General features: G+C 37.6%; 1 protein-coding gene across 5 annotated transcripts in view; it reads left to right on the top strand.

Annotated features, from left to right (window-relative positions):
* cbsa (cystathionine beta-synthase a) overlaps positions 1–27,160 on the top strand; it is a 37,989-nt gene extending 10,829 nt beyond the window's left edge. For 2 of the 5 annotated variants that reach the window (XR_014029547.1, XR_014029548.1), the window contains 4 exons: positions 5,678–5,770; positions 5,863–7,501; positions 7,609–7,655; positions 7,793–7,976. Coding sequence is in view for 2 of the 5 variants with exons in the window: in XM_081394604.1 (XP_081250730.1) it covers positions 13,797–14,058; positions 14,829–14,935; positions 15,178–15,312; positions 15,606–15,685; positions 15,765–15,969; positions 16,695–16,786; positions 17,050–17,175; positions 22,427–22,511; positions 22,647–22,752; positions 22,935–23,012; positions 23,808–23,942; positions 24,135–24,243; positions 24,314–24,398; positions 26,996–27,108 (1,718 nt within the window). In the remaining 3 variants the exon portion in view is untranslated. Of the gene's footprint in view, positions 1–5,677; positions 5,771–5,862; positions 7,977–13,796; positions 14,059–14,828; positions 14,936–15,177; positions 15,313–15,605; positions 15,686–15,764; positions 15,970–16,694; positions 16,787–17,049; positions 17,176–22,426; positions 22,512–22,646; positions 22,753–22,934; positions 23,013–23,807; positions 23,943–24,134; positions 24,244–24,313; positions 24,399–26,995 lie in introns of those variants that run through there. The other 3 variants (XR_014029546.1, XM_081394604.1, XM_081394605.1) reach the window with 3 other exon arrangements.
* Positions 27,161–27,167: the final 7 nt, after the last annotated feature.

Genomic DNA, 27,167 nt, shown 5'->3' with positions numbered 1-27,167 from the left:
TTATCGTGGTCCTGTTTTCATTCTCTTGTTTTGTGCCTAAGTGGATAACTTAGTGATGTAACACTAATGCTAGTGTAAAATAGGGCTGGGCGGTATGACGGTATATATCGTTACCGCGGTAGAAAATGTCAAACGTAACAGATTTTTTCATTCCGTGTATCCACCTTATTCTGCTCTAAACAATGCGCGCTGCCATAACGACGACTCCGGTTGCCTACTTCCATAAGAATAAGATAAGAAGGAGATAATGCCCATGTCCGGTTCCGTATCAGATACATTCAATAAAGTAAACGTTTAGAGTGGTTAACGTTACAACTGAAGCATAAGAAAAAAAGTCGGAAAACTTTGGCCATTAATTAGATGTGCACAGCAAGCAGGCAAGTTTTCGGGTTGTTATGGACAAGTAAAAATTACATTATTGTATATTATATGAAATACAATTATAATAAAATTCTAAGTTATGACTACTGTATTACTGTACTGTTTTTATTTTTAAAACGATGTGATGTGAAAAGTAAACATTTCGGCTCGTTTGACTCAGCTCACTGAAAAGAGCCGGTTCTTTTGACTCACAGCTTTTTAAAAAATAAATTCTTATCTCCTTCTTATCTTGTGCTCGAAACACTCAGTTTCTAAAAAGTTTGAAATCTTCTTTGAATTGTTAAAACAACCAACAACAGCACATGAGGAGCTTGAACTCATTCTCTCGCTGCTAGTACAGGTCAAGCGCTACGAACCGGAAGTAGGCAACCGGAGTCGTCGCCATGGCAGCGCGCATTGTTTAGACTGAGTAGAATAAGGTGGATACCGTGACATGTAAATAAGTGGGCGTGGTTAACTCACATGCAGCGTGCGAGAGACTGAGACACTGAGATTTGTCAAAGAAACATGGAGAAAGCAGATCAAGAGGATCCACAAAGGAATTACGTTTTCTAAAGGGTTGTTGTTAACGTGATATTTTCGTCTAGGCGCAGCAGTCACCTAGAGCAGGGGTTCCCAAACTTTTCCATGCCAAGGCCCCTCAAATACCACTAGGTTCTGGCCAAGGCCCCCCTTTTGCAGGATGTGTTATTGAACCCATCGACAATACTACGGCACGTGTAGAAATAAATAAATAAAACATCTAGGTGAACATCAGATATATATATATATATATTAGGGCTGGGAATCGATTAGAAAAAATTAACTAATTACTTGCACAATTTGCTGTAATTAATTGCAATTAATTGCATTTCCTCCAAGCTTGTAATCATCAATAATTAAAACTTAGAATCACCAGAAAAAAGGAACAGAAAATAGCCCTATATTAAAATAATATTAAACATCAATATATCAATGTATTATTCTTTTTCAATAATCAATCAACCATCAATTTAAGATTTTTTTTTTCAATTTTTTTTTTTTTTACTAATTATAAAAATAAACTATAGTCCTAAAAAAGCTATTATTACACATAGCATGTGATCAGAGCAGGTCATTTTAAAGGAATAGTTCACCCAAAAATTAAAAATTCTGTCCTCATTTACTCTTCCTCAAGTTGTTCCAAACCTTTATGACTTTCTTTCTTCTGCTGAACACAAAAGAAGATATTTTGAAGAAAGTCGGTAACCAAACGACTGATGGCAGGGCCGGTGCTAGCCATTTGGGTGCCCTAGGCACAAATGCTTGGTGGTGCCCCCCCCCCCCCCCCCCCCCCCTCGCGACACGAATGGACCAATTCTACAAATAAATAAATCTCCAGTTAACTGGCAGAGCATTCATTTCGTTCGTTTTTTAAATAAGATACTAGCGCTGAAATGTGTTTTTTTAAATCAAGTGCTCGTTGCCGCCGCGATCAGTGGCATTACGGATACAAAGTTTTCTCGCGTGGCTCGCGCACACACCGCACTGTTTTCACTCGACGCGCGCTTCAATCGCAACGCAACAGATTGAAGCGCGCGTCGAGTGAAAACAACTTGCGAATACTCTCTATTCATTCTGTTGAAATCACAAAACATAATGCAAACGTTTGCTTGTCCCTGCTTGATATACAACCACTGATGAACATAGCCTAATCGTTTTGATGAGAGAAAAAAAACTATACGAGAAAAAAAAAACCTATACAAGGGCGGATTTGAACTCACAACCTTTGACACGGCTGGCGAAAGCTCTACCACTGGACCATTGAGATAAACATTAATTTAATTGGCGGATCTATATATTAGGACAGACAACATGTATTAGGCTACATCTCATTAAACGACAAATTAAACCCCATGTAACCTACTATTTAAATCGATTGCTGGACATCGTAATGTTATTTGCGTCCATCGTCATTGAATTTTGAAATCAGATAGAGCTGGCCAGAGCGCTGCATAATAAGTAGCCACGCCGGCTTATTCAGTTGAAATACACACCGACAATGACACGCCCCTACTGCGTGCTAGAATCTCCGAAAAACAAGCCGATTTCAAAATCAAAATGTACGCTTTTAAATATACCAATACTGCTATCTCAAACATACAGAGGCTTGTAAAACTAACAGATTCTGCAAAAAAACGAAAATCACCAAAAAAAAAAAATAAATAAATAAACGACCCACGACCTTTTTTTTCATGACCCAGATTTTTTGGTGCCCCCCCAAGCACTTGGTGCCCAACGCGCAGTGCGTGATGTGCGTGTGCGGAGCGCCGGCCCTGACTGATGGACCCCATTGACTTCCATATAGGAAAAAAAAAAATACTATGGTCAATGGGGACCAGCAACTGTTTAGTTACAAACCTTCTTTAAAATATCTTCTTTTGTGTTTAGCAGAAGAAAGGAAATCATACAGGTTTGGAACAACTTGAGGGAGAGTAAATGACAGAATTTAAATTTTTGGGTGAGCTATCCCTTTAACATTGTTGCCCAGCATGAATAACAGCGCAGCAAACAGAAGTCTAGAGAGAAATTTCACCTTATTTTGGACTTGCTTTTCCAGTGCGTGATCGGTACATGATTGGAGCGTTTGGGCCGTGAACGACAGAGCAGAACGCGCAGCGCGCCGACACCTATGGCCGACACACACACACACACACACACGGAACGGAGAGTGCGGCGGCGCACACGGAGCGGAAAAGACCCGCTCATTAAAGCTGCTCGAGAATGAAACCCGATCCACATATTTTCGGCTTTTTAATAGCAGCCGCAACAGGAAATCATTAAAACGAGGCAAAAAAAAGTGCTGCGTTAAATGCGTTATTTTTTGAACGCGTTAAACATTTCAAATTAATCGCAAAGATTAACGCGTTAATTCCTCCAGCCCCAATATAGCCTATATATAATAAAACACCACTTTTACCCAAACTGATTAATAAAAACAAGTTTAAATTAATACATTTTCTATAAATATTTTTGTCTTCATTTTCTTTAGTAGGCTATGTCAGAAAAGAAAATGAAGGCAAAAATCCTACTCCAGTTCTTGTTCAAACACACTATACATGCAATATGTGCATTTTAGGTACTTTTTGTGTGAAATCATATTTATTTTGTCCATCAAAAGTGTGCCTTCACTTTAATTGAGCGTGAGCAGCGCAGCAAAAATAGACTCGGCGCCGAAACCCTCCGCTTCACTGCTGCTCACGCGACGCTCCTGCTTGACGCTCACGCGCTGCTCCTGCTCGCGGTGTGAATGCACTCACTGAACATGCACGCCGGAAAAAAATCGCGCTGCTCGCGCGCCGCTCGCGGTCTGAAACGACCGTAATTCACAAGGTTTCCTACATGTGCGTTCTGTGTGCATGTGTGATGCTGATGTTGCGCGATCATGTTATTCATGCGGCGCCCGAGTGCATTTGAATCGGCATATGTCAGACTGAAAATCACGTGAAAATCGGCCAATTCTTGTCACTAGCCGATCAATCAGTTCATCTCTAAAATATTAACATTAAAAGTATAATGTTAAGATAGGCTATGCAACAAATTATTATAATGTTATTTCATAACAATACTCATATTAGCAAATATTTAATATTTTTTATAAATATATATATTTTTTTACTTTTTTCCGCTTTTTTCCCCAACTTGCTGCGGCCCCCCTGGCGCCCCCTGGCGGCCCCCCAGGGGGCCGCGGCCCCCACTTTGAAAACCCCTGACCTAGAGCAGTGCGGCAGGAGGAGTGCACGATCGCAACGGGGAAAGCATAAAGCTTACTTGACAACAACAGTTCATATATCAATATCGTAACGAATAGAAATAACCTTAAATAATGTCGCATTCAGTATGACACGCGAGCGGTTGCCGTGGTAATGAACAACCTGCTTGTTAAAGCAAATGTATAATCCTGTATCTGAGGCAAAATGACTAAATATGCAGCGCGAGTGATATATTTCTAACTCCAAACTGGCCACTGAAACAGCTGATCAAATCTTGCTTCGATTCAATGCGTGATTACAACTTGTCATTCAAATTAACCGATCGCATTTTACTGATGCAAAAGACGCGCGCGTGCACACGCACTGAGAGGGAGCGCGGCGTGTCGGTGTTCACCAAGCTATGTAAAATAATGGCGCAGTTACAAGATGTGTATAATTTACACTACTTAGTCAACACTAACAGTAGCTGCTGCCCGGTTTTCATACTGCTGTTCTCCTAGTCACTTATGAACTTGACACTTCTGAACCTCTCTTGATTAAAGGGCCTATATGCGTTTTTCTGAAATTTAAACTCGCGACTGACACCTGTGGCCAAAAAACGGAACTGCTCTTCCTTTCTGCTCGCTCTCGTACGTGCACACTTCACAAGTCATCCGCTGCAAAGAAGTCAACATTATGGTTACAGAGGTAAGAACAGTCAAATACATATATTGTTTGAGAAACTAAGGCTAATTGCTGACTAGCGGTGGTGGCAGAGTGATCTGAAACGTTTAACATGAACGCGCTTGATGTCACATCCGCAGACAGCGCGCGAAAAATCCGACCCGACAGAAAATAGGAAAAATAGGATACAGGCTTATAGGTGCACCCACTGTGAGCTGACAAGGTGTCAGTATGCTCATCAGGAGATGTTAGATGTTAGCTTTAGATGACGGGTTGCCAGATATCATGCAGCCTACCGGGAAAACATTTAAACATAACTAGTATCTACTAATATCATACCAAATTAAAAGGAAGTAACTAATTTATTATGAGTAGAATAGTTCAATATAAGATATTCAGATATTATAAAATGATTGATGAAGTAAAGCAATAACATGAGATTGAAAAATTATTCAGCAACACTTTATTTAAAGTTGAATTGCACCTATGAGTTGTATTTAGTATCAATCAGTTGGGGGCAGTTCATCTAAAAGTTGATGAGAGTGTTTTGTTTACTATATTTAGCTATTAAAAAGAGTTTACCAAATAAATAATTTACCAAATAAAAGAAAAAGAAAATTCAAACAAGGTGAAATACTTTTCATTTCTAAAGTATTTGGGTTTATTTATTATACAAAGCCCTTTTTGTCGATTTTTCGAGAATAACTACAGATATAAATAACTATATCGTGAAATATATCGTTACCGTGAAATAAAATTAGTCATACCGTGAAACAGAATTTTGGTCATACCGCCCACCCCTAGTGTAAAACTAGTGTTGACATCATGAATTTCATGAAATAAATAAACTTGGTTTTATGCTCTAATAGCAATGTTTTGTGCTGTATCTCGTCTCACCACAGGGAGTGCACTAGAGGTGGTTTCTGTAATTTCATGCACTTGAAACCCATTTCTCGAGAACTCAGGAGAGATCTTTATGGACGTCGTAGGAAAAGGTACTAAAAACCTTCTTTTTCAAAGGCAAGACTTGTCCCTTTAATTGGAGTTGGCAATTTTGTTGTAATGTAAATTAATTTCTTTCCATTAGACCTAGTTCTCAGTCAGGGTCTCGTGAAAAACGTTCTCGTTCAAGGGATCGTAGCCGTGGAGGTCGTGAACGGGAGAGGAGGAGATCAAGAGATCGGGAACGTTCTGGAAGATTTTGAGCCTTTTGAGATTTTGATGCCTTTGTTTTATTGTTTGGTGTTTTATTGCAATCAATGACCAGCATTTGTTTGAAACATCAGATGTCATCTTATCACGTGCTTGAAGCCCTTTTGTTTGTCCTTTTGTTTCTTTACTTTTTTTTTTAAATGTACAATTAAAAAGTTTCTCAATAAAAGTGCATTTTTATTAATTGTCCCAGTCAAAAGTTTACTGTTTATATGTTTGGGATTATTAAAAGCTTATTCAACATTAATCAGTTCTGCAGGGGCCTGTTTCAGAAAGGAGGTTCAACCAGCTCTGAGTTAAAACTTGAACTCTGAGTTGACTTACCCTGAGATGGGAAACTCTTAAGTTTCTGGTTACAGAACAGCTGAAATGAGTTAGTTCAATCAACTCTAAGTTAAGCGCGTGCACCACAACTATAAAAAGCCATTATCAATGGAGCGCAGAGATTGAGTCACCATGGCAACAGCGCCAGACAAAAAGCGGTCTGCATATTTCTCACCAGCAGAACTGGATGAGCTTCTACAAGCACATGGAGAGTATGAACACGTATTATTATTATTTTTTTTAAATATCGGCTCCAGCAGCGAAGGACAGAGTTAGCTAGGGAGAAAATAGTTGCTTGAGTCAATGCGTAAGATTACATTTTAATTACTGTTATACAGTGATGGGTGTAATTAATTACCAAGTAATCTAAATAATTTAATTAAAGGGATTACTCTTAATTCTTCTGTAATTTAAAGTAAAATCTGATGTAATTGCATTAGACTATAGAACAATTCTGTATATTTAACATACATTTTTAAGAGGTATACTTTAATGTAACCTTCTCCCTCTACACACTTTGGTCAATTCAAGAATAATTCATGCAACTGTAAATTGTTTATTTGAAAGCATTAAAAGTGCAGTTTCTTGTCTCTCCTTGTATTGTTCAAGTGGTTGAGGTTGATATGGGATTTAGTAATTAGTAACAAGTAGACCAATACTTTCTAAATATTATCATTATTACATTAATCTAGTTGTTAGTAATTAATAACTATTTTAGAGTAACTTACCCAACTGTTATAATATCAGAGGTGAAACTGGAAGAACAGTATGTTATTCAACCTAATTTTAATTTTCATGTAGGTGCAATCCTGCAGGTATAAAAAGAACATGCCAGCAGCTGAAAATTAAATATAAAAACATAATTCAATCAGGTAAGGCTTGAGCATATCATGGGTGTAGGCTGCCTGACTTTACAAACATTTGACATATTAAATAACTAAATAGCATCCAGTGTCTAGCAGTGCAGCAGCATTTTTGGCTGAGGGAATTCCTGGAGGGACTTCAGAGCCAGTCACTCCCGAAGATCCAAGGGCCTTCATAAAATGTAAGAGGTTTACATATGTGTTATTTTTTATATAGGCTATTTTTGATATTTCCATTTATTTTTCTTTGGGTTGGGTTTTTTGTTGGTCCCAACAGATTCTGATGGTAATATCTGTCTTTTGGAGCATCCTGTCCCAACAGAACCTGTAAGTAGTAAGTTGTAAGTAGCCTACTCAAGTAGCCTACTCAATACACTAGAAATTATGACAAATAGTGTTATAAAGTGTACTCAACCAAATGCTCATCTTCACAGGACGATGGGGATAAAGAGTTTCTGCTGGCACAGAGAGGCCTACAGAGGTAATTAATATTATGTGTCTACACATCAAACAATCTACACATTCAGATTTTTTCACATTTTTATGTGGAGTAGCCTGTAGAATCCAAGTTTAAATCTAAGCATAAACGGGTATTCTTATCTCTCCCCCCGCCCCCAGAGTGTGGAAGAACAGCAGGAGGAGGGTCCATCAACTTCTGTTGCACAGATGAACACAGTTCAGTGATTTTCAGTAAATGCCACAGTTTAATTCTGTAGAATTTGTTTAGAACTACATTATGTAACTCTAATCTACTACTGTATTTCAGTTGCCAGTTAAGGAGTTATATAGGCTTCATCTTATTAAAAAAAATTGAAAAAAAAAAAAAACAGCAGTAAAAACAGCAATGAATAAATTTACTGAAAGAGTGAATGAGGTGTTTAAACACCGCTTCCTCTTTAAAAATGGGGAGGAGGCCGAAAGAAACTCTGGGTTTACCGAAGACAACCTGCTCCTGACCAGGTTAGGTTCACAGAGTAAGTTACCATGGTAACTGACTCTAAGTTACCTCTCTTTCAGAAACGGCTTGACTTACTCTGCTTTCTCAGGTTTGACATACCTCCCATTCTGAAACAGAGAACCCAGAGTTTCCCTCATTTCAGGGTCAACATACTCAGAGTTTTCACTTTACCTCACTTCTGAAACAGGCCCCAGGTCTTCAGTGAAGTGTTGTGGGTGTGAAAGGAGGTGTCACACTGAAGTTTATTATTCATTGGTTATGTGCTTGTCCATAAAATGCAGTGGTATCCGTTTGGAGACAATAGCACTTCATTAAGACCAGGAATTATGTTTGCCTTTGTAGTATAGGTAGGGATACTGTTGCAATCTTCCAGCAGTACAGAATCACGAGTGTACTGGGTAAATGATATCTCTATTATCTCAAAAATCATAAAACCTGCTGCCATGATTCTGGTTCATGATGATTGTAGCTAGTATGCATATCATTTGAGCAAAAATACATGTCACAAGTTTTGTCTATTTATCATTCTCATGTGAGAGAAATTTGCCTTAAAATGTAAAAATGACTTACATTTCAGGCGTTTTTCAAAGTTGTAGGCCAAATGTTTCTTTCAAGTTGTTTGTATAATATGTTGGACATGTCCCAGCTTCCGATAGGAGAGCAAACGAAAAACGCCCTCCTTCCAGCCAATCATATTGAGCGCCAACACATGGCCAATTCCATGATGAGTGGTCAACCCCCGTTTATATTGACGTGACACAGGTACTGCTATAGTATATGCAGCTGTTAAAGTGGACGGTCGGCGCGCCCGTCAGCAAGGTAAATGTGTATTTCAATCGTTAAATAGCTGTCGTAGACTTGTGCAATATTCTATCAGCGATATATTTGTTACAAAGAGAGTGAGACAGATAATTACAAAATAATTACATTTTATGTATTTGTGAATATGGTTTAATGTATATAAAAATTCAGTTTAACTATTTAAATTTGTATGTTATTAAGTAATTATCTAAATGCCTTGTGCTTAACAGATCAGGGAATGAGATTTATTAATAACTACGAAAATTTCGTTATAACCAAATCCATTAAAACCGACAACGTTTTACGTATTTACTACCAGAGAGTCTGATAAATTAGCCTACAGAAAAAGTGCACGGATTTTTTTTTTTTTTTTTTTTTTTTTTTTTGGCAGGTTTTTTTTTTTGGTTGCCTCGTTCTCGCACAAATTTGTATTAAAGGATTTTGTACTTTAAGTCCTATAAGAGTGTTTTGTGGGAAGAGAGTATATGCAAGAAAGTCTGAACTGAAAGATTTTAGATGAAAGAGTTTGTAGGTTTATTTCTTTGAGCACATGGACCCACTTTAAACTTCCCCATTCTTTTAATAGTCTTACTCGTCACTCGTGCGTCCTAGACTGGGTTGCCAGGTTTGTGTAACAAAAACAGCCCACCAACTTAAAATAATGGATTTTGGAATCGTTATTATGCATTCAGGTTTGATATCATTAATAGGCCCTTATAATGCAAGTAGCACAAAACATTTGAAACTGTTAAGAATTGTAAGTGTCATCAAGATTTTTATTTACATAGTAACACAATACAATACATTATTTTTATTAGTATTTGTATAAACTATACTTGCATACAGGCCTTCAGGCGTGGATTAAATAGACTACAGAACACTGCTGCTTTTTTGCTTTATGTGTAGGTCTATTATTTCTGCTGAAACACTATGTAAATATTGTAATCATGAGCGCGACTCATATTTCCATTAAATCTTGGTATCCAGCACACCTGTTTAGACTGACAGAAGATTTGCTTTTGGTTGAAACGAAAAAAAAAAAAAAATAACTTAATTGAAATCATCAAAATAGGGAAAAACTCTGGTCCTGTAGTGTCATGTTTTGCAATACTCCTTCAGTAGAATTTTGATCAAGCATAATGGAAGATGTTTGATAATTCTAATGTTCCATCATTTCTATGTTAAATTTTTGAGAGAAAAAAAATATATACAAACACACACACACACACACACACAGGATAAGCAAATATTGTTGATCATGTCATAAATCCACATATTAAGTACTGAGTAGATTAGATGTTAAGCAAACAATCAGTTCTCCTAATCATGCAGGAGAAATGGGCAGGAATAAAGATCTGAGCGACTTTGACAAGGGACAAATTGTTATGACAAGGCGACTGGGTCAGAGTATATTTGAAACAGCAAGGCTCCTGGTCAATGCTATGGGAAAACCTTGGTCCTGCCATTCATGTGGACATAAATTTGATACGTGCCACCTACCTAAACATCTTTGCAGACCAGGGACACCCTTTCATGACAATGGTGTTCCTTGATGGAAGTGGCCTCTTTTAACAGGATAATGCACCCTGCCACACTGCACACATTGTTCAAGAATGGTTTGAAGAACATGATGAAGAGTTCAAGGAGTTGCCCATTGTGGCCATTTCACATTAAATAAGTCAAGCATGCTTGCCATCTTGGAGAGCCTCAGAGTTTTAACAGCTGGTGTATTGTATGCATGGCTTCTTGGGTTATCTATTAATGGTTCTCTCTGGAATTAACCTAATGGTTAAGCTATGTGCATTCAAGGCGTCAGATTTGTTTGGAATATTTGATACAACTTCATGCTAGAAACTGCTATGTTTGTCTGGGTGATTGGAGTGTATCAACATGCACTGTATCCCTTAAAGGCTCGAATTGTCATGGCTCCTTCATGTCATTGTGGTGATGTTGCTTGATAGAGTGATATAGGCCCTGTTTACACCTGCTATTAAGATGCGTTGTGGTTTATCGGATCACAACTGAACAACGCTAAATACAGGTGTAAAGCGGGGTCTAAAACGTTTTGAGCTTGTTTTCGCACTCAACACGTTTGGCATGGTCTTGCGGCTATCAGAGCTGGGGAAAAAAAGCTGCTGCTCTCCGTGTGTTTTTCCATCGTCTCTGGTCTCTGTCTCCTTGAATTTAGGCAATAATCCAAAAGCCAATGGATAAATCTTATATGATCTACAAAAATACATCATCACTGCAGCACTCTGTTGCCTTCTTGTTAATTGTGGATTAACTTTATCATTGTGGGCTTTGATGTTTTGGTGATATTTGCATATTTGTTTGATTTTTGAAATGAGTACAAAGCCAGCAGCCTGGAAGTGTGCCAGTTCAGAAGTCTTTGGACATTTGACTAAACTAGAAAAATGCATTTCCGGAGGAACTGCGAAGTGTGCTTGCTTGGGTGCGGTTCACTAACGTTAGCAGGTAGTAGATAAGGGTGCGTTGAAGTTTTCTTGATCTGAGAATTTCAACAATAGTACTTTTTTCAAGATTGTGCAAAAAGGTGAAAAGTTATGTGCATTAAGAGACATGTCTGCAATGTAGACTAGTGCCAATGGCATTGTTTATGTGGCTTGGTTGTTGGTTTTGAAATATTTGGTTATGAATATACAGCAGAGAGTGTTTTGGGTGATGAAATAGTATTGAAAAGAAGTTGACAGTCTTCATTTACTGTATCCAATAAGCCAATACAAAACTCACCCAGCTGTTCTGTGGTTGAGTGTTCCCTTTGATTAGGAACAAATTTACTATCTCAAATTAAGGTCTACCGTAATTAGCGCGATGCTTTGATTGCTGCTGTCAAGATGGTTGTCATCACCTACACAGAAACGCTGATTTTTATAGCCTACCGTCAGTCCTCATATTGTAATTAAATGAAAAACGCGATGCAATCGCAACCCGCTGCCATTTCAGGACTTGAATTACGGTGCGGGAATGTGGGGATTGCGCATAATTTAAACCATTCCCACAAGGTTAGCTTTTGTAGTGCGAACAATTCCCGCACAAATATATTCGCTTCATCTCAGAGCAAATGATTAAAAAAATAAATTCACAGATGCGAGAAAAAAGATGTCAAACTGTCTTTTATTTTCTAATTTAATTCCTCAATCAGCGCTGGACCGGCATTCTCTGTCTTCCGCTGAGCCCTTGCCGTAGACAGATCATATGTTTCACGCTGTCAATGCAGTGGTCTGCGTTGCGCTGATCTTATTCACACTATCGAGTGTAGGTGCAGCATTCTAACATTGAGTCATAATGAGCTGTTTGTGAAGAAATTATCCGCTTCCAAAATATGTCATTTTAATCACGAAATTGAAACATTAAAAAACAATTTGCTCTTTATGGTGTGCGAGTGATAGAGCGCGGCAGCAACGAACCAACTGATCAGCTTGCAGTGTAACATCATTGAATGCTCGGCCGAACAGCTGATCATAGCTGTACAGGGCGCCTTATTATTTTTCATCTCCATAAATATATCTAGTAGTAAAGCTAATGCAAAGGCTAGAAATCAATTAATCTTTTGCTGATACTTCCTTGTCATCATGGAGAGCGCAGTTCATGGTTGCATAGCAACGACAGACGCCACGGGACAGCAAGCGCTTGTGGAAAGGAGACAGCGGCGCGCTCACGCTTTCCACTTGTTTTTACACATCTAGATCGTCGTTGTTGATTGTTTGAGCATGTAACTGCGCGTTTCTCCTTGTTTTCTATTGTTATGCGCAGCATATTTCCCGCGCGCACAAACACAGCCACAGACAATGAATTGTTCGGTTAGCGAAGAAGAGCATGATGTATTTTGTATAAAGTTTTTTTTGTTTGTTTTGTTATTAACTGTTTTGAGAACTGGAAATGCACAATTCATGCATACAAATCTGTAGATATTAATAAATGAAGATGATTAAATTAGACCGATGCATCAAAAGTTATCCCCCCCCCCCATGTGACCCATGTAAGCGGTGGAATTCCCTCCCAGTTTAAAAAATGAAATTCAGGCCCTGCATTTATTAAGACAAACCTAGTAAAAACGAATGCAGTCTATTCACTGACTTGGCAGCTCTGTGAAATGTTATACAACAGTGCCACCTACTGTCTAAATGCATTAACATTAAAAGTGTGAGGTGAAACTCTTTTGCATAGACATAGGTAAATGGGTTTGTCAATTAGCCTGAAATTTAAAAAAGAAAACATAATTTCAGATCTTGTGTATCCTCACATTGGAGTCCCGAGTTTGGTTTCGATACGTGATAGAGTTCTGAGATATGGACGACTTCCTGTTTGGCGACTACGCCGCCGATTTCGTTTGACTGTGACGGGCAAACGCTTCCGAAAATCAAAAATCCTTCTAGTAACTTTTGTGAGGCTTGGTCCAAGGATAATGTACGTCCAGTTTCGTGAAGTTCGGACCAAATTTGTGACCTGTGAAAATTTAGTTTCAGTTTCTGTTCAATCCACTATAGCAGACGAACGACATGGACTCGTGACTGACCGGACGTTTTAAAGTTGGAACGGTGTCTCTGTCTCAAAGGGCCTAGGCGCAGGAGCTGGCCAAAATGTATCTCCCGGGAATAATAATAAGAAGAAGAAAACTTAAGAAGAACAATAAGTGTGGTGCTTTCAGCAAGCACACTTAATAAATGGGTGATAATGTAGGAACTGCTGCTACTTTTGATTAAGATTAAATTAAATGTCTCCAGTATGTATCTTGTGTATAATCACATTCATTATAATCATGTTCATTCATGTCTTAATCTACAATATGTAAAATCCATTGCGAACAAATTATCCTGGGTTAAACGTTAAAACTCTTTACAGGGAACTATAGAGAAATCATGCCTTCAGGCCCATCCAACCAAGAGAAAGACACCCCTGCCTGCCCTTTTGCTGGCAAGAAGACCACTGGCAGGAATGGCGTAGAGAACAAGTTGGTTTCGGATGATGTAGTAGACAGACCCCTGCAGCCTAATAGAGAAACTGGGGCCACTGACCCTAAATGGATTCGTCCTGACCTGCCAAGTAGATGTACTTGGAAACCGGGAATGTCTCATGAAAAGTCCCCTCACACATACTTTCCCAGGTGATGATCACTCACTTTCAGAATCTAACCTAAAATTACAAGATTTCTAATTTAAATCAAGTGACAGGGAAATGACACGTACTTAAAAAGCTGAGCCTACTAAACAAAACATTTCTGTTCACTTCTCAGGAATATCTCCTTATTAGGAAACTTATCTGCAACATAAATGTGTTGAGAGAGAGAGAGAGAGAGAGAGAGATTATCTTCTGTATAGATATTTCAAGTAATATTTTATCACAAGGAATAATAACAATTTTTCTTACACGCTTTAATTTTAAGAGTAAAGCTCTGTTGTGCAGCACTTTGTTTGAGAAAAAAGTTTGTTTCATTTCATATGATTAAAAGATAAATTCAATTAATGTTCTATTTGGACAAAGGGGAATAAAATAGAATTGGGATTGAGAGAGAGAGAGAGAGAGAGAGAGAGAGAGAGAGAAACAAACAAGAAACAAGAGTATCTTCTGTATAGATATTTCAAGTAATATTTTATTAGAACAGTGTCCACACACTGAAGCAGATACATTCTCGTGTATGTATTGATAAGTACATGACTTGGTTTTATTTTTACCTGTTATTATTTTTATTTAGTGACAGTCTTATCATGTATATTTTAACCAGATGTCAAATAAATCACAACGGAAATTTGACAGCATACTCCTTTAAGATTTTTAATTTACACTGTCACAAAATTACCTTAATGTGAGTTTATTTTTCTTCAAGTGACCTTGAGTGTTTTTTTTTTTTTTTTTTTTTTTTTTTCACCATTGGAGGACAAAAGCTGAAGGCATTCTGCCCAACATCCTGGACAGGATTGGAGACACACCGCTGGTCCGCATAAACAAGATCTCTAAGACTTTTGGACTAAAGTGTGAACTTTGTAAGTGATTAATTCATATTTTTTACTTTTGAAGTTGTAAATCAATTAAATTCAAAGTCAATACCATTTAATGACAGAAGGAATATTACAAATGAGAAACTTCAAGCTTGGTATCCTTGAAAGACAAAATATTTAAAAAGACAAGGGATTTTAGACATAAGCTTGTGTCCATTGAAGTAGTTTTCCATGCTATGTGGATTTATTGTTACATAAAACAGTCCTTAAGTTTTGTTTGTCTGCAGTGGCCAAGTGTGAGTTCTTTAATGCTGGTGGTAGTGTGAAGGACCGCATCAGTCTGCGTATGGTGGAGGATGCAGAAAGGGACGGCATTCTCAAACCTGGAGACACCATTATAGAGCCCACTTCTGGAAATACAGGTAATCCCACAGGTCATTTTATTATTTACAGACTGTTCTGTCAAACACGTTTTTGATACTTCATCTTACCTTTTTTTTTTACATTCCTATTGAATTGCTCATTGTTTCAGTACTGTATGTTCTTTTCAAAATCTTCAACAATATATGATAATTTTTATTTTGCTTTAGTCATGGTGTCCATTGTAGTGGACATGAAAAAAAATATTAAATAAAAACAAAAGAATTGGAGAAAAATTTGCTTAGTAAAAAAAAATCTGGTCTGAAGGTCTAACAAATTTATGCATTCTATGCAGGTATTGGTCTTGCACTGGCTGCAGCAGTGAAGGGTTATCGCTGCATAATTGTTATGCCTGAGAAAATGAGCATGGAAAAGGTACGATTTATCCCAATTAGTTTTCTTAGCCCACCAAGAATGTTACATTTTATGCAGTTAAACAAGAGTCTCATCATAGGTTGACGTGTTAAGAGCTTTGGGTGCTGAGATAGTCCGAACTCCCACCAGTGCGTGGTTTGACTCCCCAGAGTCCCATGTGGGTGTGGCTTGGCGCTTGAAGAATGAGATTCCTGACTCGCACATCCTGGATCAGTACCGCAATCCCAGCAACCCCCTGGCTCATTATGACACCACTGCTGAGGAGATTCTGGAGCAGTGTGATGGTAGTAATCGTGTATTTTCTCTGTCTCTGTCTTTGTTCTGCTTTTGATCTTCACAACATAACTCTTGTCTGTTGTCAATTGAATTGAATTGGAATTGAATCAACCACCTAGCCGCTGGAAGCACACGGCCCGGTGCAGTCTCACCAGTTGCACTGCCCTAAGGATGTACATGTACATGTAGTTAATTAATATTGCTCAGTATTTAAATGTAAAATTACACTGAAACAAGGGCACCTTAAAATAAAGTGTAACTGACATTTGTTCATCTTTGGAACATAAATTAAGATATTTTAATGAAACCTGATAGTTTTCTGTCCCTACATTGAACGTCCATTCACCCAAAACTCTGATTTTTCAAAACGTTCATAAAGAGATCGTAAAAGAAATCCATATGAATCGAACGGTTTAATCCAAGTCTTCTGAAGTGACACAATCGCTTGATCAGCAGATAGAGCACTCAAATTTGATAAACGGAAGCTCAACCGTACTTGCTTGATGCTTCTCTTCAGAGGACTTGGACTGAACCACTCAATTCATATGGATTTATTTTACAATGTCTTTATGAATGTTTTGAACCATTTTTTGGGTGAATGGCTATCCAATGGAGGGGCGAATATCTCTCAGATTTCATTAAAAATATTTTCACTTGTGCTTCTACGATGAATGAAAGGGTTCTGAGGTGAACTGTCCCTTTAACTCTCTACTCGCCTTACCTGTCTCAACAGGAAAAGTAGATATGCTGGTGGCAGGAGCTGGCACAGGTGGCACCATTACTGGCGTTGCTCGCAAATTGAAGGAGAAATGCCCAAATGTTAAGGTAGACACTGATTGTCCCTGAGACCTGATGCACAGCAATTCTTTGAAATTCACTTGTTTTGTAACAAAAAACAGAGTACTATTTTATTTTAAAATGCCAAGAAGTCAGAAAGAGAAAAATGGAAGAGTATACCACATCATAGGAATACCATTGAGTCTGCATAAGAAATCATATAAATTGCAGCTTTAAAGTCACTAAGGCATTAAGTAACAAGAAAACACCGAATATGTTCATACGTCTAAAGTCTGTCTTTGTTTTGCTAGATTGTTGCAGTGGACCCAGAGGGCTCGATCCTCGCTGAGCCTGATGAGCTGAACCGGACAGATAAAACCCAGTATGAAGTGGAGGGCATCGGATATGACTTTATACCCACCGTTCTGGACAGATCTGTGAGTGACTGTACATAGGTGATAGATTATGTAGAGTGTTAAATTAGATTCAAATAAAAGTCTAATGTCCTTTAAAAATTGTATTTGTCCATGATAGGGCTCTTCAACTGGTATCCTACCAGATCTTTGACCATCAATCATTTTTATGCAGCCCTCCAATTTATTTTAGTTATATTTCTGCACTGCCACATACATTAAAGGGTTAGTTCACCCAAAAATGAAATTCTGTCAGTAATTACTCACCCTCATGTTGTTCCAACCCCGTAAGACTCTCGTCTCGTATTTTAATATACACATCGATAATGAAAAAGATGCATTGGGATTGGCATTTAAAGACATTGTAAACTCAATTGGAGTTAGACAACACGTGTCAGGACCTACTCATCGTCGTAATCATACTCTAGATCTAATATTATCACACGGAATAGATGTTGATGCCGTTGAAATTCTGCAGCAGAGCGATGACATCTCAGATCATTATCTAGTCTTGTGTAAATTACATTTAGCCAAGGCTGCAAAGCCGACTCCGTGTTTCAAATATGTTAGAACTATCACTTCTGCCACTAAAGATTGCTTTATTAATAATCTTCCTGATCAGTTTCATCATCTCAACATCCCAGATAGCTTAGAAGAACTTGATATTGCAACAGAAACTTTCAACTCTCTCTTTTCCAGCACTTTAGACACAGCTGCTCCGTTGCTTTAAGATTAAAGAAAATAGTCCAACGCCGTGGTACAACGAGCACACTCGGGCCCTTAAGAGAGCAGCCAGAAAAATGGAACGCAACTGGAAGAAAACAAAACTAGAGGTATTTCGCATTTCATGGAAGGAGAGCTCGATTACTTACAGAGAGGCTTTAAAAGCTGCTAGATCTGCTTATTTTTCAACCCTATTAGAAGAAAATAAACATAATCCTAGGTATTTATTTGAAACGGTGGCTAAACTAACGAAAAAGAAAGCTTCAAGCACCGAAGTTTCCAAGCAACACAGCAGTAATGATTTTATGAACTTCTTCACTTATAGACCTTATGCACCAGAGAAACAAGGGCGCCGCCATCTTTGGAAAATTGTCTTTTAACTTCCGTTTTGCGGTCGCTCTGTATATTTATATGGCATTTCTGTCCAGGAGTAATTAGCTTTTTAAGTGGATTTACTTAATGTAAAGTTAACGAAAGTTATCATGAGGACTGTAATGTTTAAAGCAGATGACTTAACAAATGTAAATCGACCGGGAAGATTTTAAAACGAGCCGTTCATTAATAAACACGCAAAACGCTGTGAAAATACAGACCGGAAGTCAAAAGACAATGAGCGCAGCGCTGAAAAGGGGCGGAGCTACATAAGGTCTATAAGATTGATTATATCAGGGACAAAATTATAACTATGCAGCTGTCTACTACAGTATCGCATCAGGCAGTGCATTGTAGTCTCCCTGAGGAAAAATTTGATTCATTCGTTGCTATAGGAGAGGAAGAATTTACTAAACTCATTAAATCATCTAAATCGACAACATGTATGTTAGACCCTATACCAACTAAGCTACTGAAAGAGATGCTTCCAGAGGTCATAGATCCTCTTCTTGATATCATTAATTCATCTTTGTCTCTAGGATACGTACCAAAAAACTTTAAGCTGGCTATGATTAAACCACTTGTTAAAAAAACGCAACTTGATCCTACAGAATTAGTCAATTACAGGCCGATCTCGAATCTACCTTTTCTGTCAAAGATATTAGTAAAGGCAGTATCTTCACAACTGTGTTCCTTTCTTGAAAGAAATGATATCTGCGAGGATTTCCAGTCCGGATTTAGACCGTACCATAGTACCGAGACGGCTCTCGTTAGAGTCACAAATGATTTGCTCTTATCATCCGATCGTGGTTGTATCTCTCTATTAGTGTTACTCGATCTTAGTGCTGCATTTGACACCATTGACCACAACATTCTTTTAAATAGACTCGAACATGTTGGCATTAGTGGAATTGCACTAGCATGGTTTAAATCATACTTATCTGACCGTTATCAGTTTGTAGCAGTAAATGAAGAGATGTCTCATCGATCACAAGTTCAGTATGGCATACAACAAGGCTCAGTATTAGGACCGCTGCTGTTCACTCTGTACATGCTACCATTAGGAGATATCATTAGGAAACATGGAATTAGCTTTCACTGTTATGCTGACGATACTCAGCTGTATATTTCTTCAAAACCTAACGAAACTTATCAATTCACAAAATTAACGGAATGCATAGCTGATATAAAAAATTGGATGACTCGTAATTTCCTACTACTAAATTCAGAAAAAAACAGAGATTCTAATTATTGGACAAAAAACTTCCCCACGTAATAACCTAGAATACTGTCTAACACTTGATGGCTGCTCTGTTAAGTCTTCGTCGTCGGTTAGGAACCTGGGTGTGCTCTTTGATACCAATCTTTCATTTGAAAGTCACGTGTCTAGTATCTGTAAAACTGCATTTTTCCATCTTAAAAATATATCTAAATTACGCCATATGCTCTCATTGACAAATGCGGAACAATTAGTTAATGCGTTCATGACCTCAAGGCTAGATTATTGTAATGCTCTACTGGGTGGTTGCCCTGCATGCTTAATAAACAAACTACAGCTAGTCCAAAACGCAGCAGCTCGAGTTCTTACCAGAACCAGGAAGTATGACCATATTAGCCCGGTTCTGTCAACACTGCATTGGCTGTCTATTAAACATTGCATAAATTTTAAAATATTGCTGATTACTTACAAAGCACTAAATTGTTTAGCTCCGCAGTACTTGAGCAAGCTCTTAACACATTATAGTCCTTCACGTTTACTGCGATCTCAAAATTCCGGCCAGTTAATAATACCTAGAATATCAAACTCGACTGCTGGCGGTAGATTCTTCTCCTATTTAGCACCAAAACTTGGAACAGTCTTCCTAACTTTGTCCGGGAAGCAGACACACTCTGTCAGTTCAAAGATTAAAGACACATCTCTTTGACCTAGCATTCACCATAATACATTATAGACTTCTATAATTCAATGTTAGGCTGCATAGATTAGGTCAGCCGGAACCGGGAACACTTCCCATAAATCCTGATGTACTCGTTACATCATGAGAAGAATGGCATCTACGCTAATTTTAGTGTCTGTGTTTATCTCGAGGTTTTCCCGCAGCCTGCCGGATCCAGGCCGTATCCAGATCTGATGAAGGACTTTCGCCTGGACCCGATGACAACGCAGTGCTGAAGTGCCAACTAGTCTCTCCCTATGGAGGATCCATTTACCACTCTACAGATAAGGCGTTGTCGGGAAAATTCGTTTCGCGTTCCTACCCAGAAGTGGAAAAATAAAATAAAATTCTTTATCAAAATTTATAAGGAAAGACAACTACTTTGTTTAGGCTTGGCTTGTAGGGATTTCCAAACCTGCGCACATATATTCAAACGCACATAACTATAGAACCAATTCTAAATGCGCATGTGAACGCCATCAGCGTTTCTCACAGGTTCGCGTTTAAAGTCTGTGTAGAGAGAATGGTGTCGTCTTAGCGGCCCCTAATTTAATAACAAATGATTGTTGTGACGGAAGCAAATCAATCAAAACTAACTTTAGCTGGAAAATAACTTTATTAAAGAACCGCTATAAAGCCAAAACAATTTCTGTTACCTTAAATTATATGTTTATCTCTGTAAAGATGCTTTGAAACAATCTACATTGTTAAAAGCGCTATATAAATGAAGATGACTTGACTTGACTAGTGTAACAGCACAGCGCTTCTGGGTTGTAAGTCAGAACGTAGACTCACTATTGGCCAGCAACACACGCATCACACACATGACCAGCGTTGGCCAATAGTGAGCCTACGTTCTGACGTACAACCCTGTTACACTACGTGAATTCACTCAGAGGCCCACAAGACGGTTGGAACAAGGGGTTGGAACAACATGAGGGTGAGTAATTACTGACAGAATTTTCATTTTTGGGTGAACTAACCCTTTAAAGCATCCTGTGTACAAAACCTAATGATGAAATCAACAGTGAGTGATCCATATTTGAACCATAGTGAGCATGTTTAACCTCTGGCTATTGTTTATTTACACTAATTTCCCAAACATCCAGACATGAATTAGCCCTGTTATTGGTGCACATATTCAATCACGTCTTATCGGATGTGTTTATGTATAACTGGGACAGAGACATAGAGATTTAAGTTGATAGTGGAACAGCAGGAAAAAATTAAACCAATGATGAAAGCTCAACCTTCAAAATTAGACTTGCTGGTAAAACTTTACAATGAGGTTCCATTTGTTAACATTAATTAACATGAACTAACAATGAAAAATACTTAAAAAGTATTTTTTTATATTAGTTCATGTTAATTTTAACATTTACTAATACACTATTAAATTCAAAAGTTGTATCTGAGTTGTAGAACTGGCTGGAAAACAAGTATGGCTTCACACCCTCAACTAACAAGGAGCTTTTGTAAAAATTTACTTTTACATCAATCAGACATTTGTGCAGAGAATCAGTGGTGAAAGTAGGACCTGACTTGATGTTCAGGATGAGAATTCTGACTCTCAGCTGTATAAACCAAATAGTCAGGATGTTTACATATATGTACGTTCAGTGGTGCCTGACACTTTTTTCGTTTTACAAACACTGTATTAACAAACATTAACTAACAATGAGCATTTGTTACAGTATTTATTCATCTTTGTTAATAAAAATACAAGTTCATGTTTGCTCAGGTCCAATAAATAATATTAAGCAATTTATAACCCTGTAAACCTTACATATGAAATAATAGTCAGATAATAATACATTTATGTATCAAATATGATACAGTAGGCTTTATGGGGATAAAAAGAATTTCAAAATAATAATAATAATAATAAAAATGCTTATTTGATTAATTTATTTTTATAAATAAATAAAGGTGTCACATACCATATCAGGCACATTATCACATACTTGCAGTAAAAGTGCTAAGATCAAATATTATACAAATTATACTCTCCTCATGTCTTCATCTGGATAACCCGACGCCCAAAAGGTCGGACCCTGTTCTGTGACGTCCACATGTTTGTTGCAATAGTCCACTCATTGGTTCCATTTGTTGCTATTTTGACATTTTACCAGTAGTTGGCAGTAGAAGTATAGGGTTGGCTTACAGTGTCCTATTGGTGGGGGAACCAGTCATGTACAAATGTTGCAGGACTACTTTGAAACCCCTGTGTGTGTTTATTTCAGTTGGTTGACAAATGGTACAAATCCAAAGATGATGAATCGTTTGCCATGGCCCGAATGCTTGTAAGAGATGAAGGGCTGTTATGTGGTAAGAACATGATATTTTATTAAATTTCACCTTTATATGTCTGTGCATTTTTCAACATGTTAAATGTTTATGAGAATATTGAAGTAGGTATATGCTGCATTGTTTATCAGTCTAATGCTCTGTCTCTGTTGTCAGGTGGTAGTTCAGGCACTGCCATGGTAGCTGCAGTAAAGTTTGCCAAAGAGCTGAAGGAGGGTCAGCGCTGTGTTGTGATTCTGCCAGACTCGATTCGAAATTACATGTAAGGAGAAGTCTTACTGAATAAAAGTATTCAGTTTCAGTTTGCTTTTCCAGGGAGCACAAACCGATAAATTTGACCTTAAATGCACTTTAAGTTTCTTTAGTTAAAAGCATCTGCCAAATGCATAGATGTGTGCATGCATGTATAACATATACTGTGTAAATATAATATATACTTTAAAGGTCCAAGTTCTTGAGTGATAAGTGGATGTTCCAGAAGGGCTTTCTGAGGGTGGAGGACATCATGGTGAATAAACCCTGGTGAGGAGAGGATCATTTTGTCAATTTAAGATTTAGTCAGCAAAGCTCAAGTGGAGTATATAGGTGAGACTAGGGCTATTTGTCATACTTTTCATTTGGTGAATATTCATTAAGGTACTTACTTAAATTTCTCTATAGGAATATAAGTTCGTCTTTTAAAATATATTGAACATTTCCATCATCATTGCCACATAAAAAAAGAAATACATATTGACCTTTTTTGACAACATGTCATAATAATAATACATCATCAGGACATCACACTATATGGGGTATGTTTTTTCAATGCATTTTATTTATTTTAGTAAAACAATTATTAAAACACAAAACAATTAATGTAACAGCAAAATATGTACAATTTATTATACAAAAATATCAAACCATTAATTTGAATAGTTTGTAACATTTTAAACACAAATTACCATTGTCCTGTGAATACTTTTCAACTTTTAAATTAAAATCCATCTCAGTTATGACCCAGAACTGAGGTTTTATTTTGATGATAGTGGAACATTTAGTTTAGAGAACACATTCATCTATTCATCTATAATGTTATTTAAAAGGGTTTTGAACTAGGTATTTAAACCATAGAAAACCCATTTCACTCCACACTTTTTAGTTATTTAGATATTGTGGATATGATAACTTCTCTTTGTGAAAGCTATGGCCATTTTCCCCTATTTTAAACATTTATACAAAATCTAGGTATTTAGAACCTCCTGAGCAGCCTCTCATTTGTTTTTGGTCCTGTGTTCATTCTTCATTTATCTTCATCTGTCATTCAATTACTTCCAGGTGGTGGAATTTGAAATTGCAAAGTCTAAACCTCTGTGCTCCCCTTACTGTGCTGCCCACAGTCACATGCCAAAAAACTATCAAAATTCTGAAAGAAAAGGGCTTTGACCAGGCACCTGTCGTAGATGAGGCTGGGTGAGTGAAAATGCAACTAAGGACATTTTCATATTAAATTCAAAATAAAATGTTGACGAACTCACTGTAATTTTCATCAGTACCTATTGTCTGAAAACATTTGTCAAATTTAAATGCAGCTGATTGAAAGTGTTTTACACTACATTTGAATGAGGACTGGAATACAGTTGTGTTTGGCTTCCTTCTCTGCAGGTTGATTCTGGGTATGGTGACTCTGGGAAACATGCTTGCTTCTGTGCTTGCAGGAAAGGTGAAGCCCTCTGATCCTGTCAGCAAAGTGCTCTACAAACAGTTCAAACAGGTGAGTCTAGTGCAGGACTTTTAGAAAGATCAATCCATCTGATATTACTTTACCATTTTGCCTGTTTTAGATTTGTCTAACTGACAACATGGGAAGGCTGTCTCGGATCTTGGAAACTGATCACTTTGCCCTGGTGGTCCATGAGCAGATTCAGTGTGAGTGTTTATTGTCATGACCAGACATTGAGTAATAATTCTTCATTGACTGGATAATGTGAACAAAAGGCCCTTGGTAGGGCAAATCAAAAAACAAAACACAACAGGGAAAAATTTTAAACTCACAGACTAGACCTAGACTAGACTAGACCAGACCAGACCAGACAACGGCAACCAGAAGCACAATATGGATACAAAATGAACCAGCACAGGACAGAAAACACAAGGGAAATAAATAAGGAAGGAAATTAGGGGGGTAACGAGGGAGAGCAGTTGGGGCAATTAAACCAATAATCAGGTAATAAAAAGGGCAGGGTTAAGACAATAGACAACAAAGCACATGGCACATAGAATAGGAGCGTCAGAGCTCTGTCACCAAACCAAGAATAAACCAAAAAAAATTTGTGACAGAAACCTGACCCTTCTTAGAGGTCATTTCATATATTCTGTAATTATTTATCCCAGAGGTCCACTTATAATGGCTTAGCGTGGTGCATAGTCTGCCTCTATAATTCAGAGTTTTATGTGAAACTGTGGTGATGGTGAAGGTGAGAATGATATAATGATGATAATAATATTTACATAAACATACAATAACCCATCTGTATAAATTCAAAGAAATAAAATATTTGATATTCATGTAACAAGCTAAACTCAACAGTCTAGCACATTCTTAATTAGTTGCTACCTAGGCTTATTACAGCCTGCTAATATCTGTCCCTGAGTACTGCATTGAACCTGAGCCTGTACCAAGACAATATTTATTTAAATGAAATTCTTATCCTATATTCCTCAACATTGTTGCTTTAAATGACTGCTGATTAAATTTGATAAATGTTAAGCTAGCATCAAACATTTCGACAACCCATTATAACTTAAGGCAACCAATCATGTTTTCATTGTTTTTGAGAACTGCTTAATCTAGCTTGGAACAAAACCAACTAATACTTACATCTCTTAAAGTTGGCATGAAATTAAAATTCACCCAATCAATTTTTTAAATGCATGTTATAGATCTTATTTTAAATTATTAATCTGTATCTTTTTCATAAAAAAAGTAAAACTTCATAAGGTTTTAATCATAATGCCATAACTCAATTTTCCAGTGAAAATGACAGACGCTACTTCCATTTAATTTTCGACTTTATAAACATTAATTTTCTTTAATAACATCCGCTTTTCAAACCCTGCATTACATTGTGACAATCAGACAATCACATTGTGACATTCACAAAACAATAATTTCTGAAATGAGTTTGTACAAACTGCAAAGGTCTAAATGAAATGATTCAAAATTGGCTTAGGTGTTTAAGAATATTATTATATATTCTCTTTTTCTATATTATATTGTGACTGGGCGGGCAAAGTCTCTAACACCAAATAGGTGTTCTGTCTCCTGTTTTGGAGCTTAGTTTTAATATATCCTGCACAAAAATATACACTGAACAAAATTATAAATGAAACACTTTTCTTTTTGCCCCCATTTTTCATGAGCTGAACTCAAAGATCTAAGACTTTTTCTATGTACACAAAAGTCCTATTTCTCTCAAATATTGTTCACAAATCTGTCTAAATCTGTGTTAGTGAGCACTTCTCCTTTGCCGAGATAATCCATCCACCTCACAGGTGTGGCATATCAAGATGCTGATTAGACAGCATGATTATTGCACAGGTATGCCTTAGGCTGGCCACAATAAAAGGCCACTCTAAAATGTGCAGTTTTACTGTATTGGAGGGGTACCTTCCCCCGAAAAAAGGTCCTGGGCTGGTGTGGTTACACGTGGTCTGCGGTTGTGAGACCGGTTGGATGTACTGCCAAATTCTCTGAACCGCCTTTGGAGACGGCTTATGATAGAGAAATGAACATTCAATTCACAGGCAACAGCTCTGGTGGACATTCCTGCAGTCAGCATGAATTAATGTGTTTGGGATGCTCTGGATCAGTGTATATGACAGCGTGTTCCAGGTCCTGCCAATATCCAGCAACTTCGCACAGCCATTGAAGAGGAGTGGACCAACATTCCACAGGTCACAATCAACAATCTTTTTAATTAATACAGTAAAACTGCACATTTTAGAGTGGCTTTTTATTGTGGCCAGTCTAAGGCACACCTGTGCAATAATCATGCTGTCTAATCAGCATCTTGATATGCCACACCTGTGAGGTGGATGGATTATCTCGGCAAAGGAGAAGTGCTCACTAACACAGATTTAGACAGATTTGTGAACAACATTTGAGAGAAATAGGCCTTTTGTGTACATAGAAAAAGTCTTAGATCTTTGAGTTCAGCAAAATGGGGGCAAAAACAAGTGTTGCAGTGTATGTTCTGAAGGTTACAGCATGTAACCACTGTACAATGAACTGTTTAATATATGATTCCTCCAGTTGTGGTCCCTTTAAAGGATTTTTTTTTCATGTAAAAATCCTTTTGTCTTTTTGCTTTGACCTAGAATTGTGAATGCAGCCAGAGGCATTTTTAAACCTTGAGGTTTTATCCTTCTGATCCCATATAGCCTTAGCACTGAGAGGATGATGAGAAGTTTTTTTGAATTGCTTCTCTGTTGTTGTTGTTGTTGTTGTTGTTGTTTTGTCTCAGACCTGACGGATGGATCCTCCACTCTAAAGCAAATGGTGTTTGGAGTGGTGACAGCCATTGATCTCCTCAACTTTGTGACTGCTCGAGAGAAAAGAAGAGAGATCTATGTCTGAATCAACAGATGAATACTGAAGGCATTTGAGAACTTCCTGCCTCAATCTGAATGCGATCA

Source organism: Scardinius erythrophthalmus, assembly GCF_964197995.2.
Source record: "Scardinius erythrophthalmus genome assembly, contig: HAP1_SCAFFOLD_49, whole genome shotgun sequence".
Taxonomy (NCBI): Eukaryota; Metazoa; Chordata; class Actinopteri; order Cypriniformes; family Leuciscidae; genus Scardinius; species Scardinius erythrophthalmus.
The sequence above is the reverse complement of the archived record's forward strand: the minus strand, read 5'-3'. Positions and strand labels throughout refer to the sequence as shown.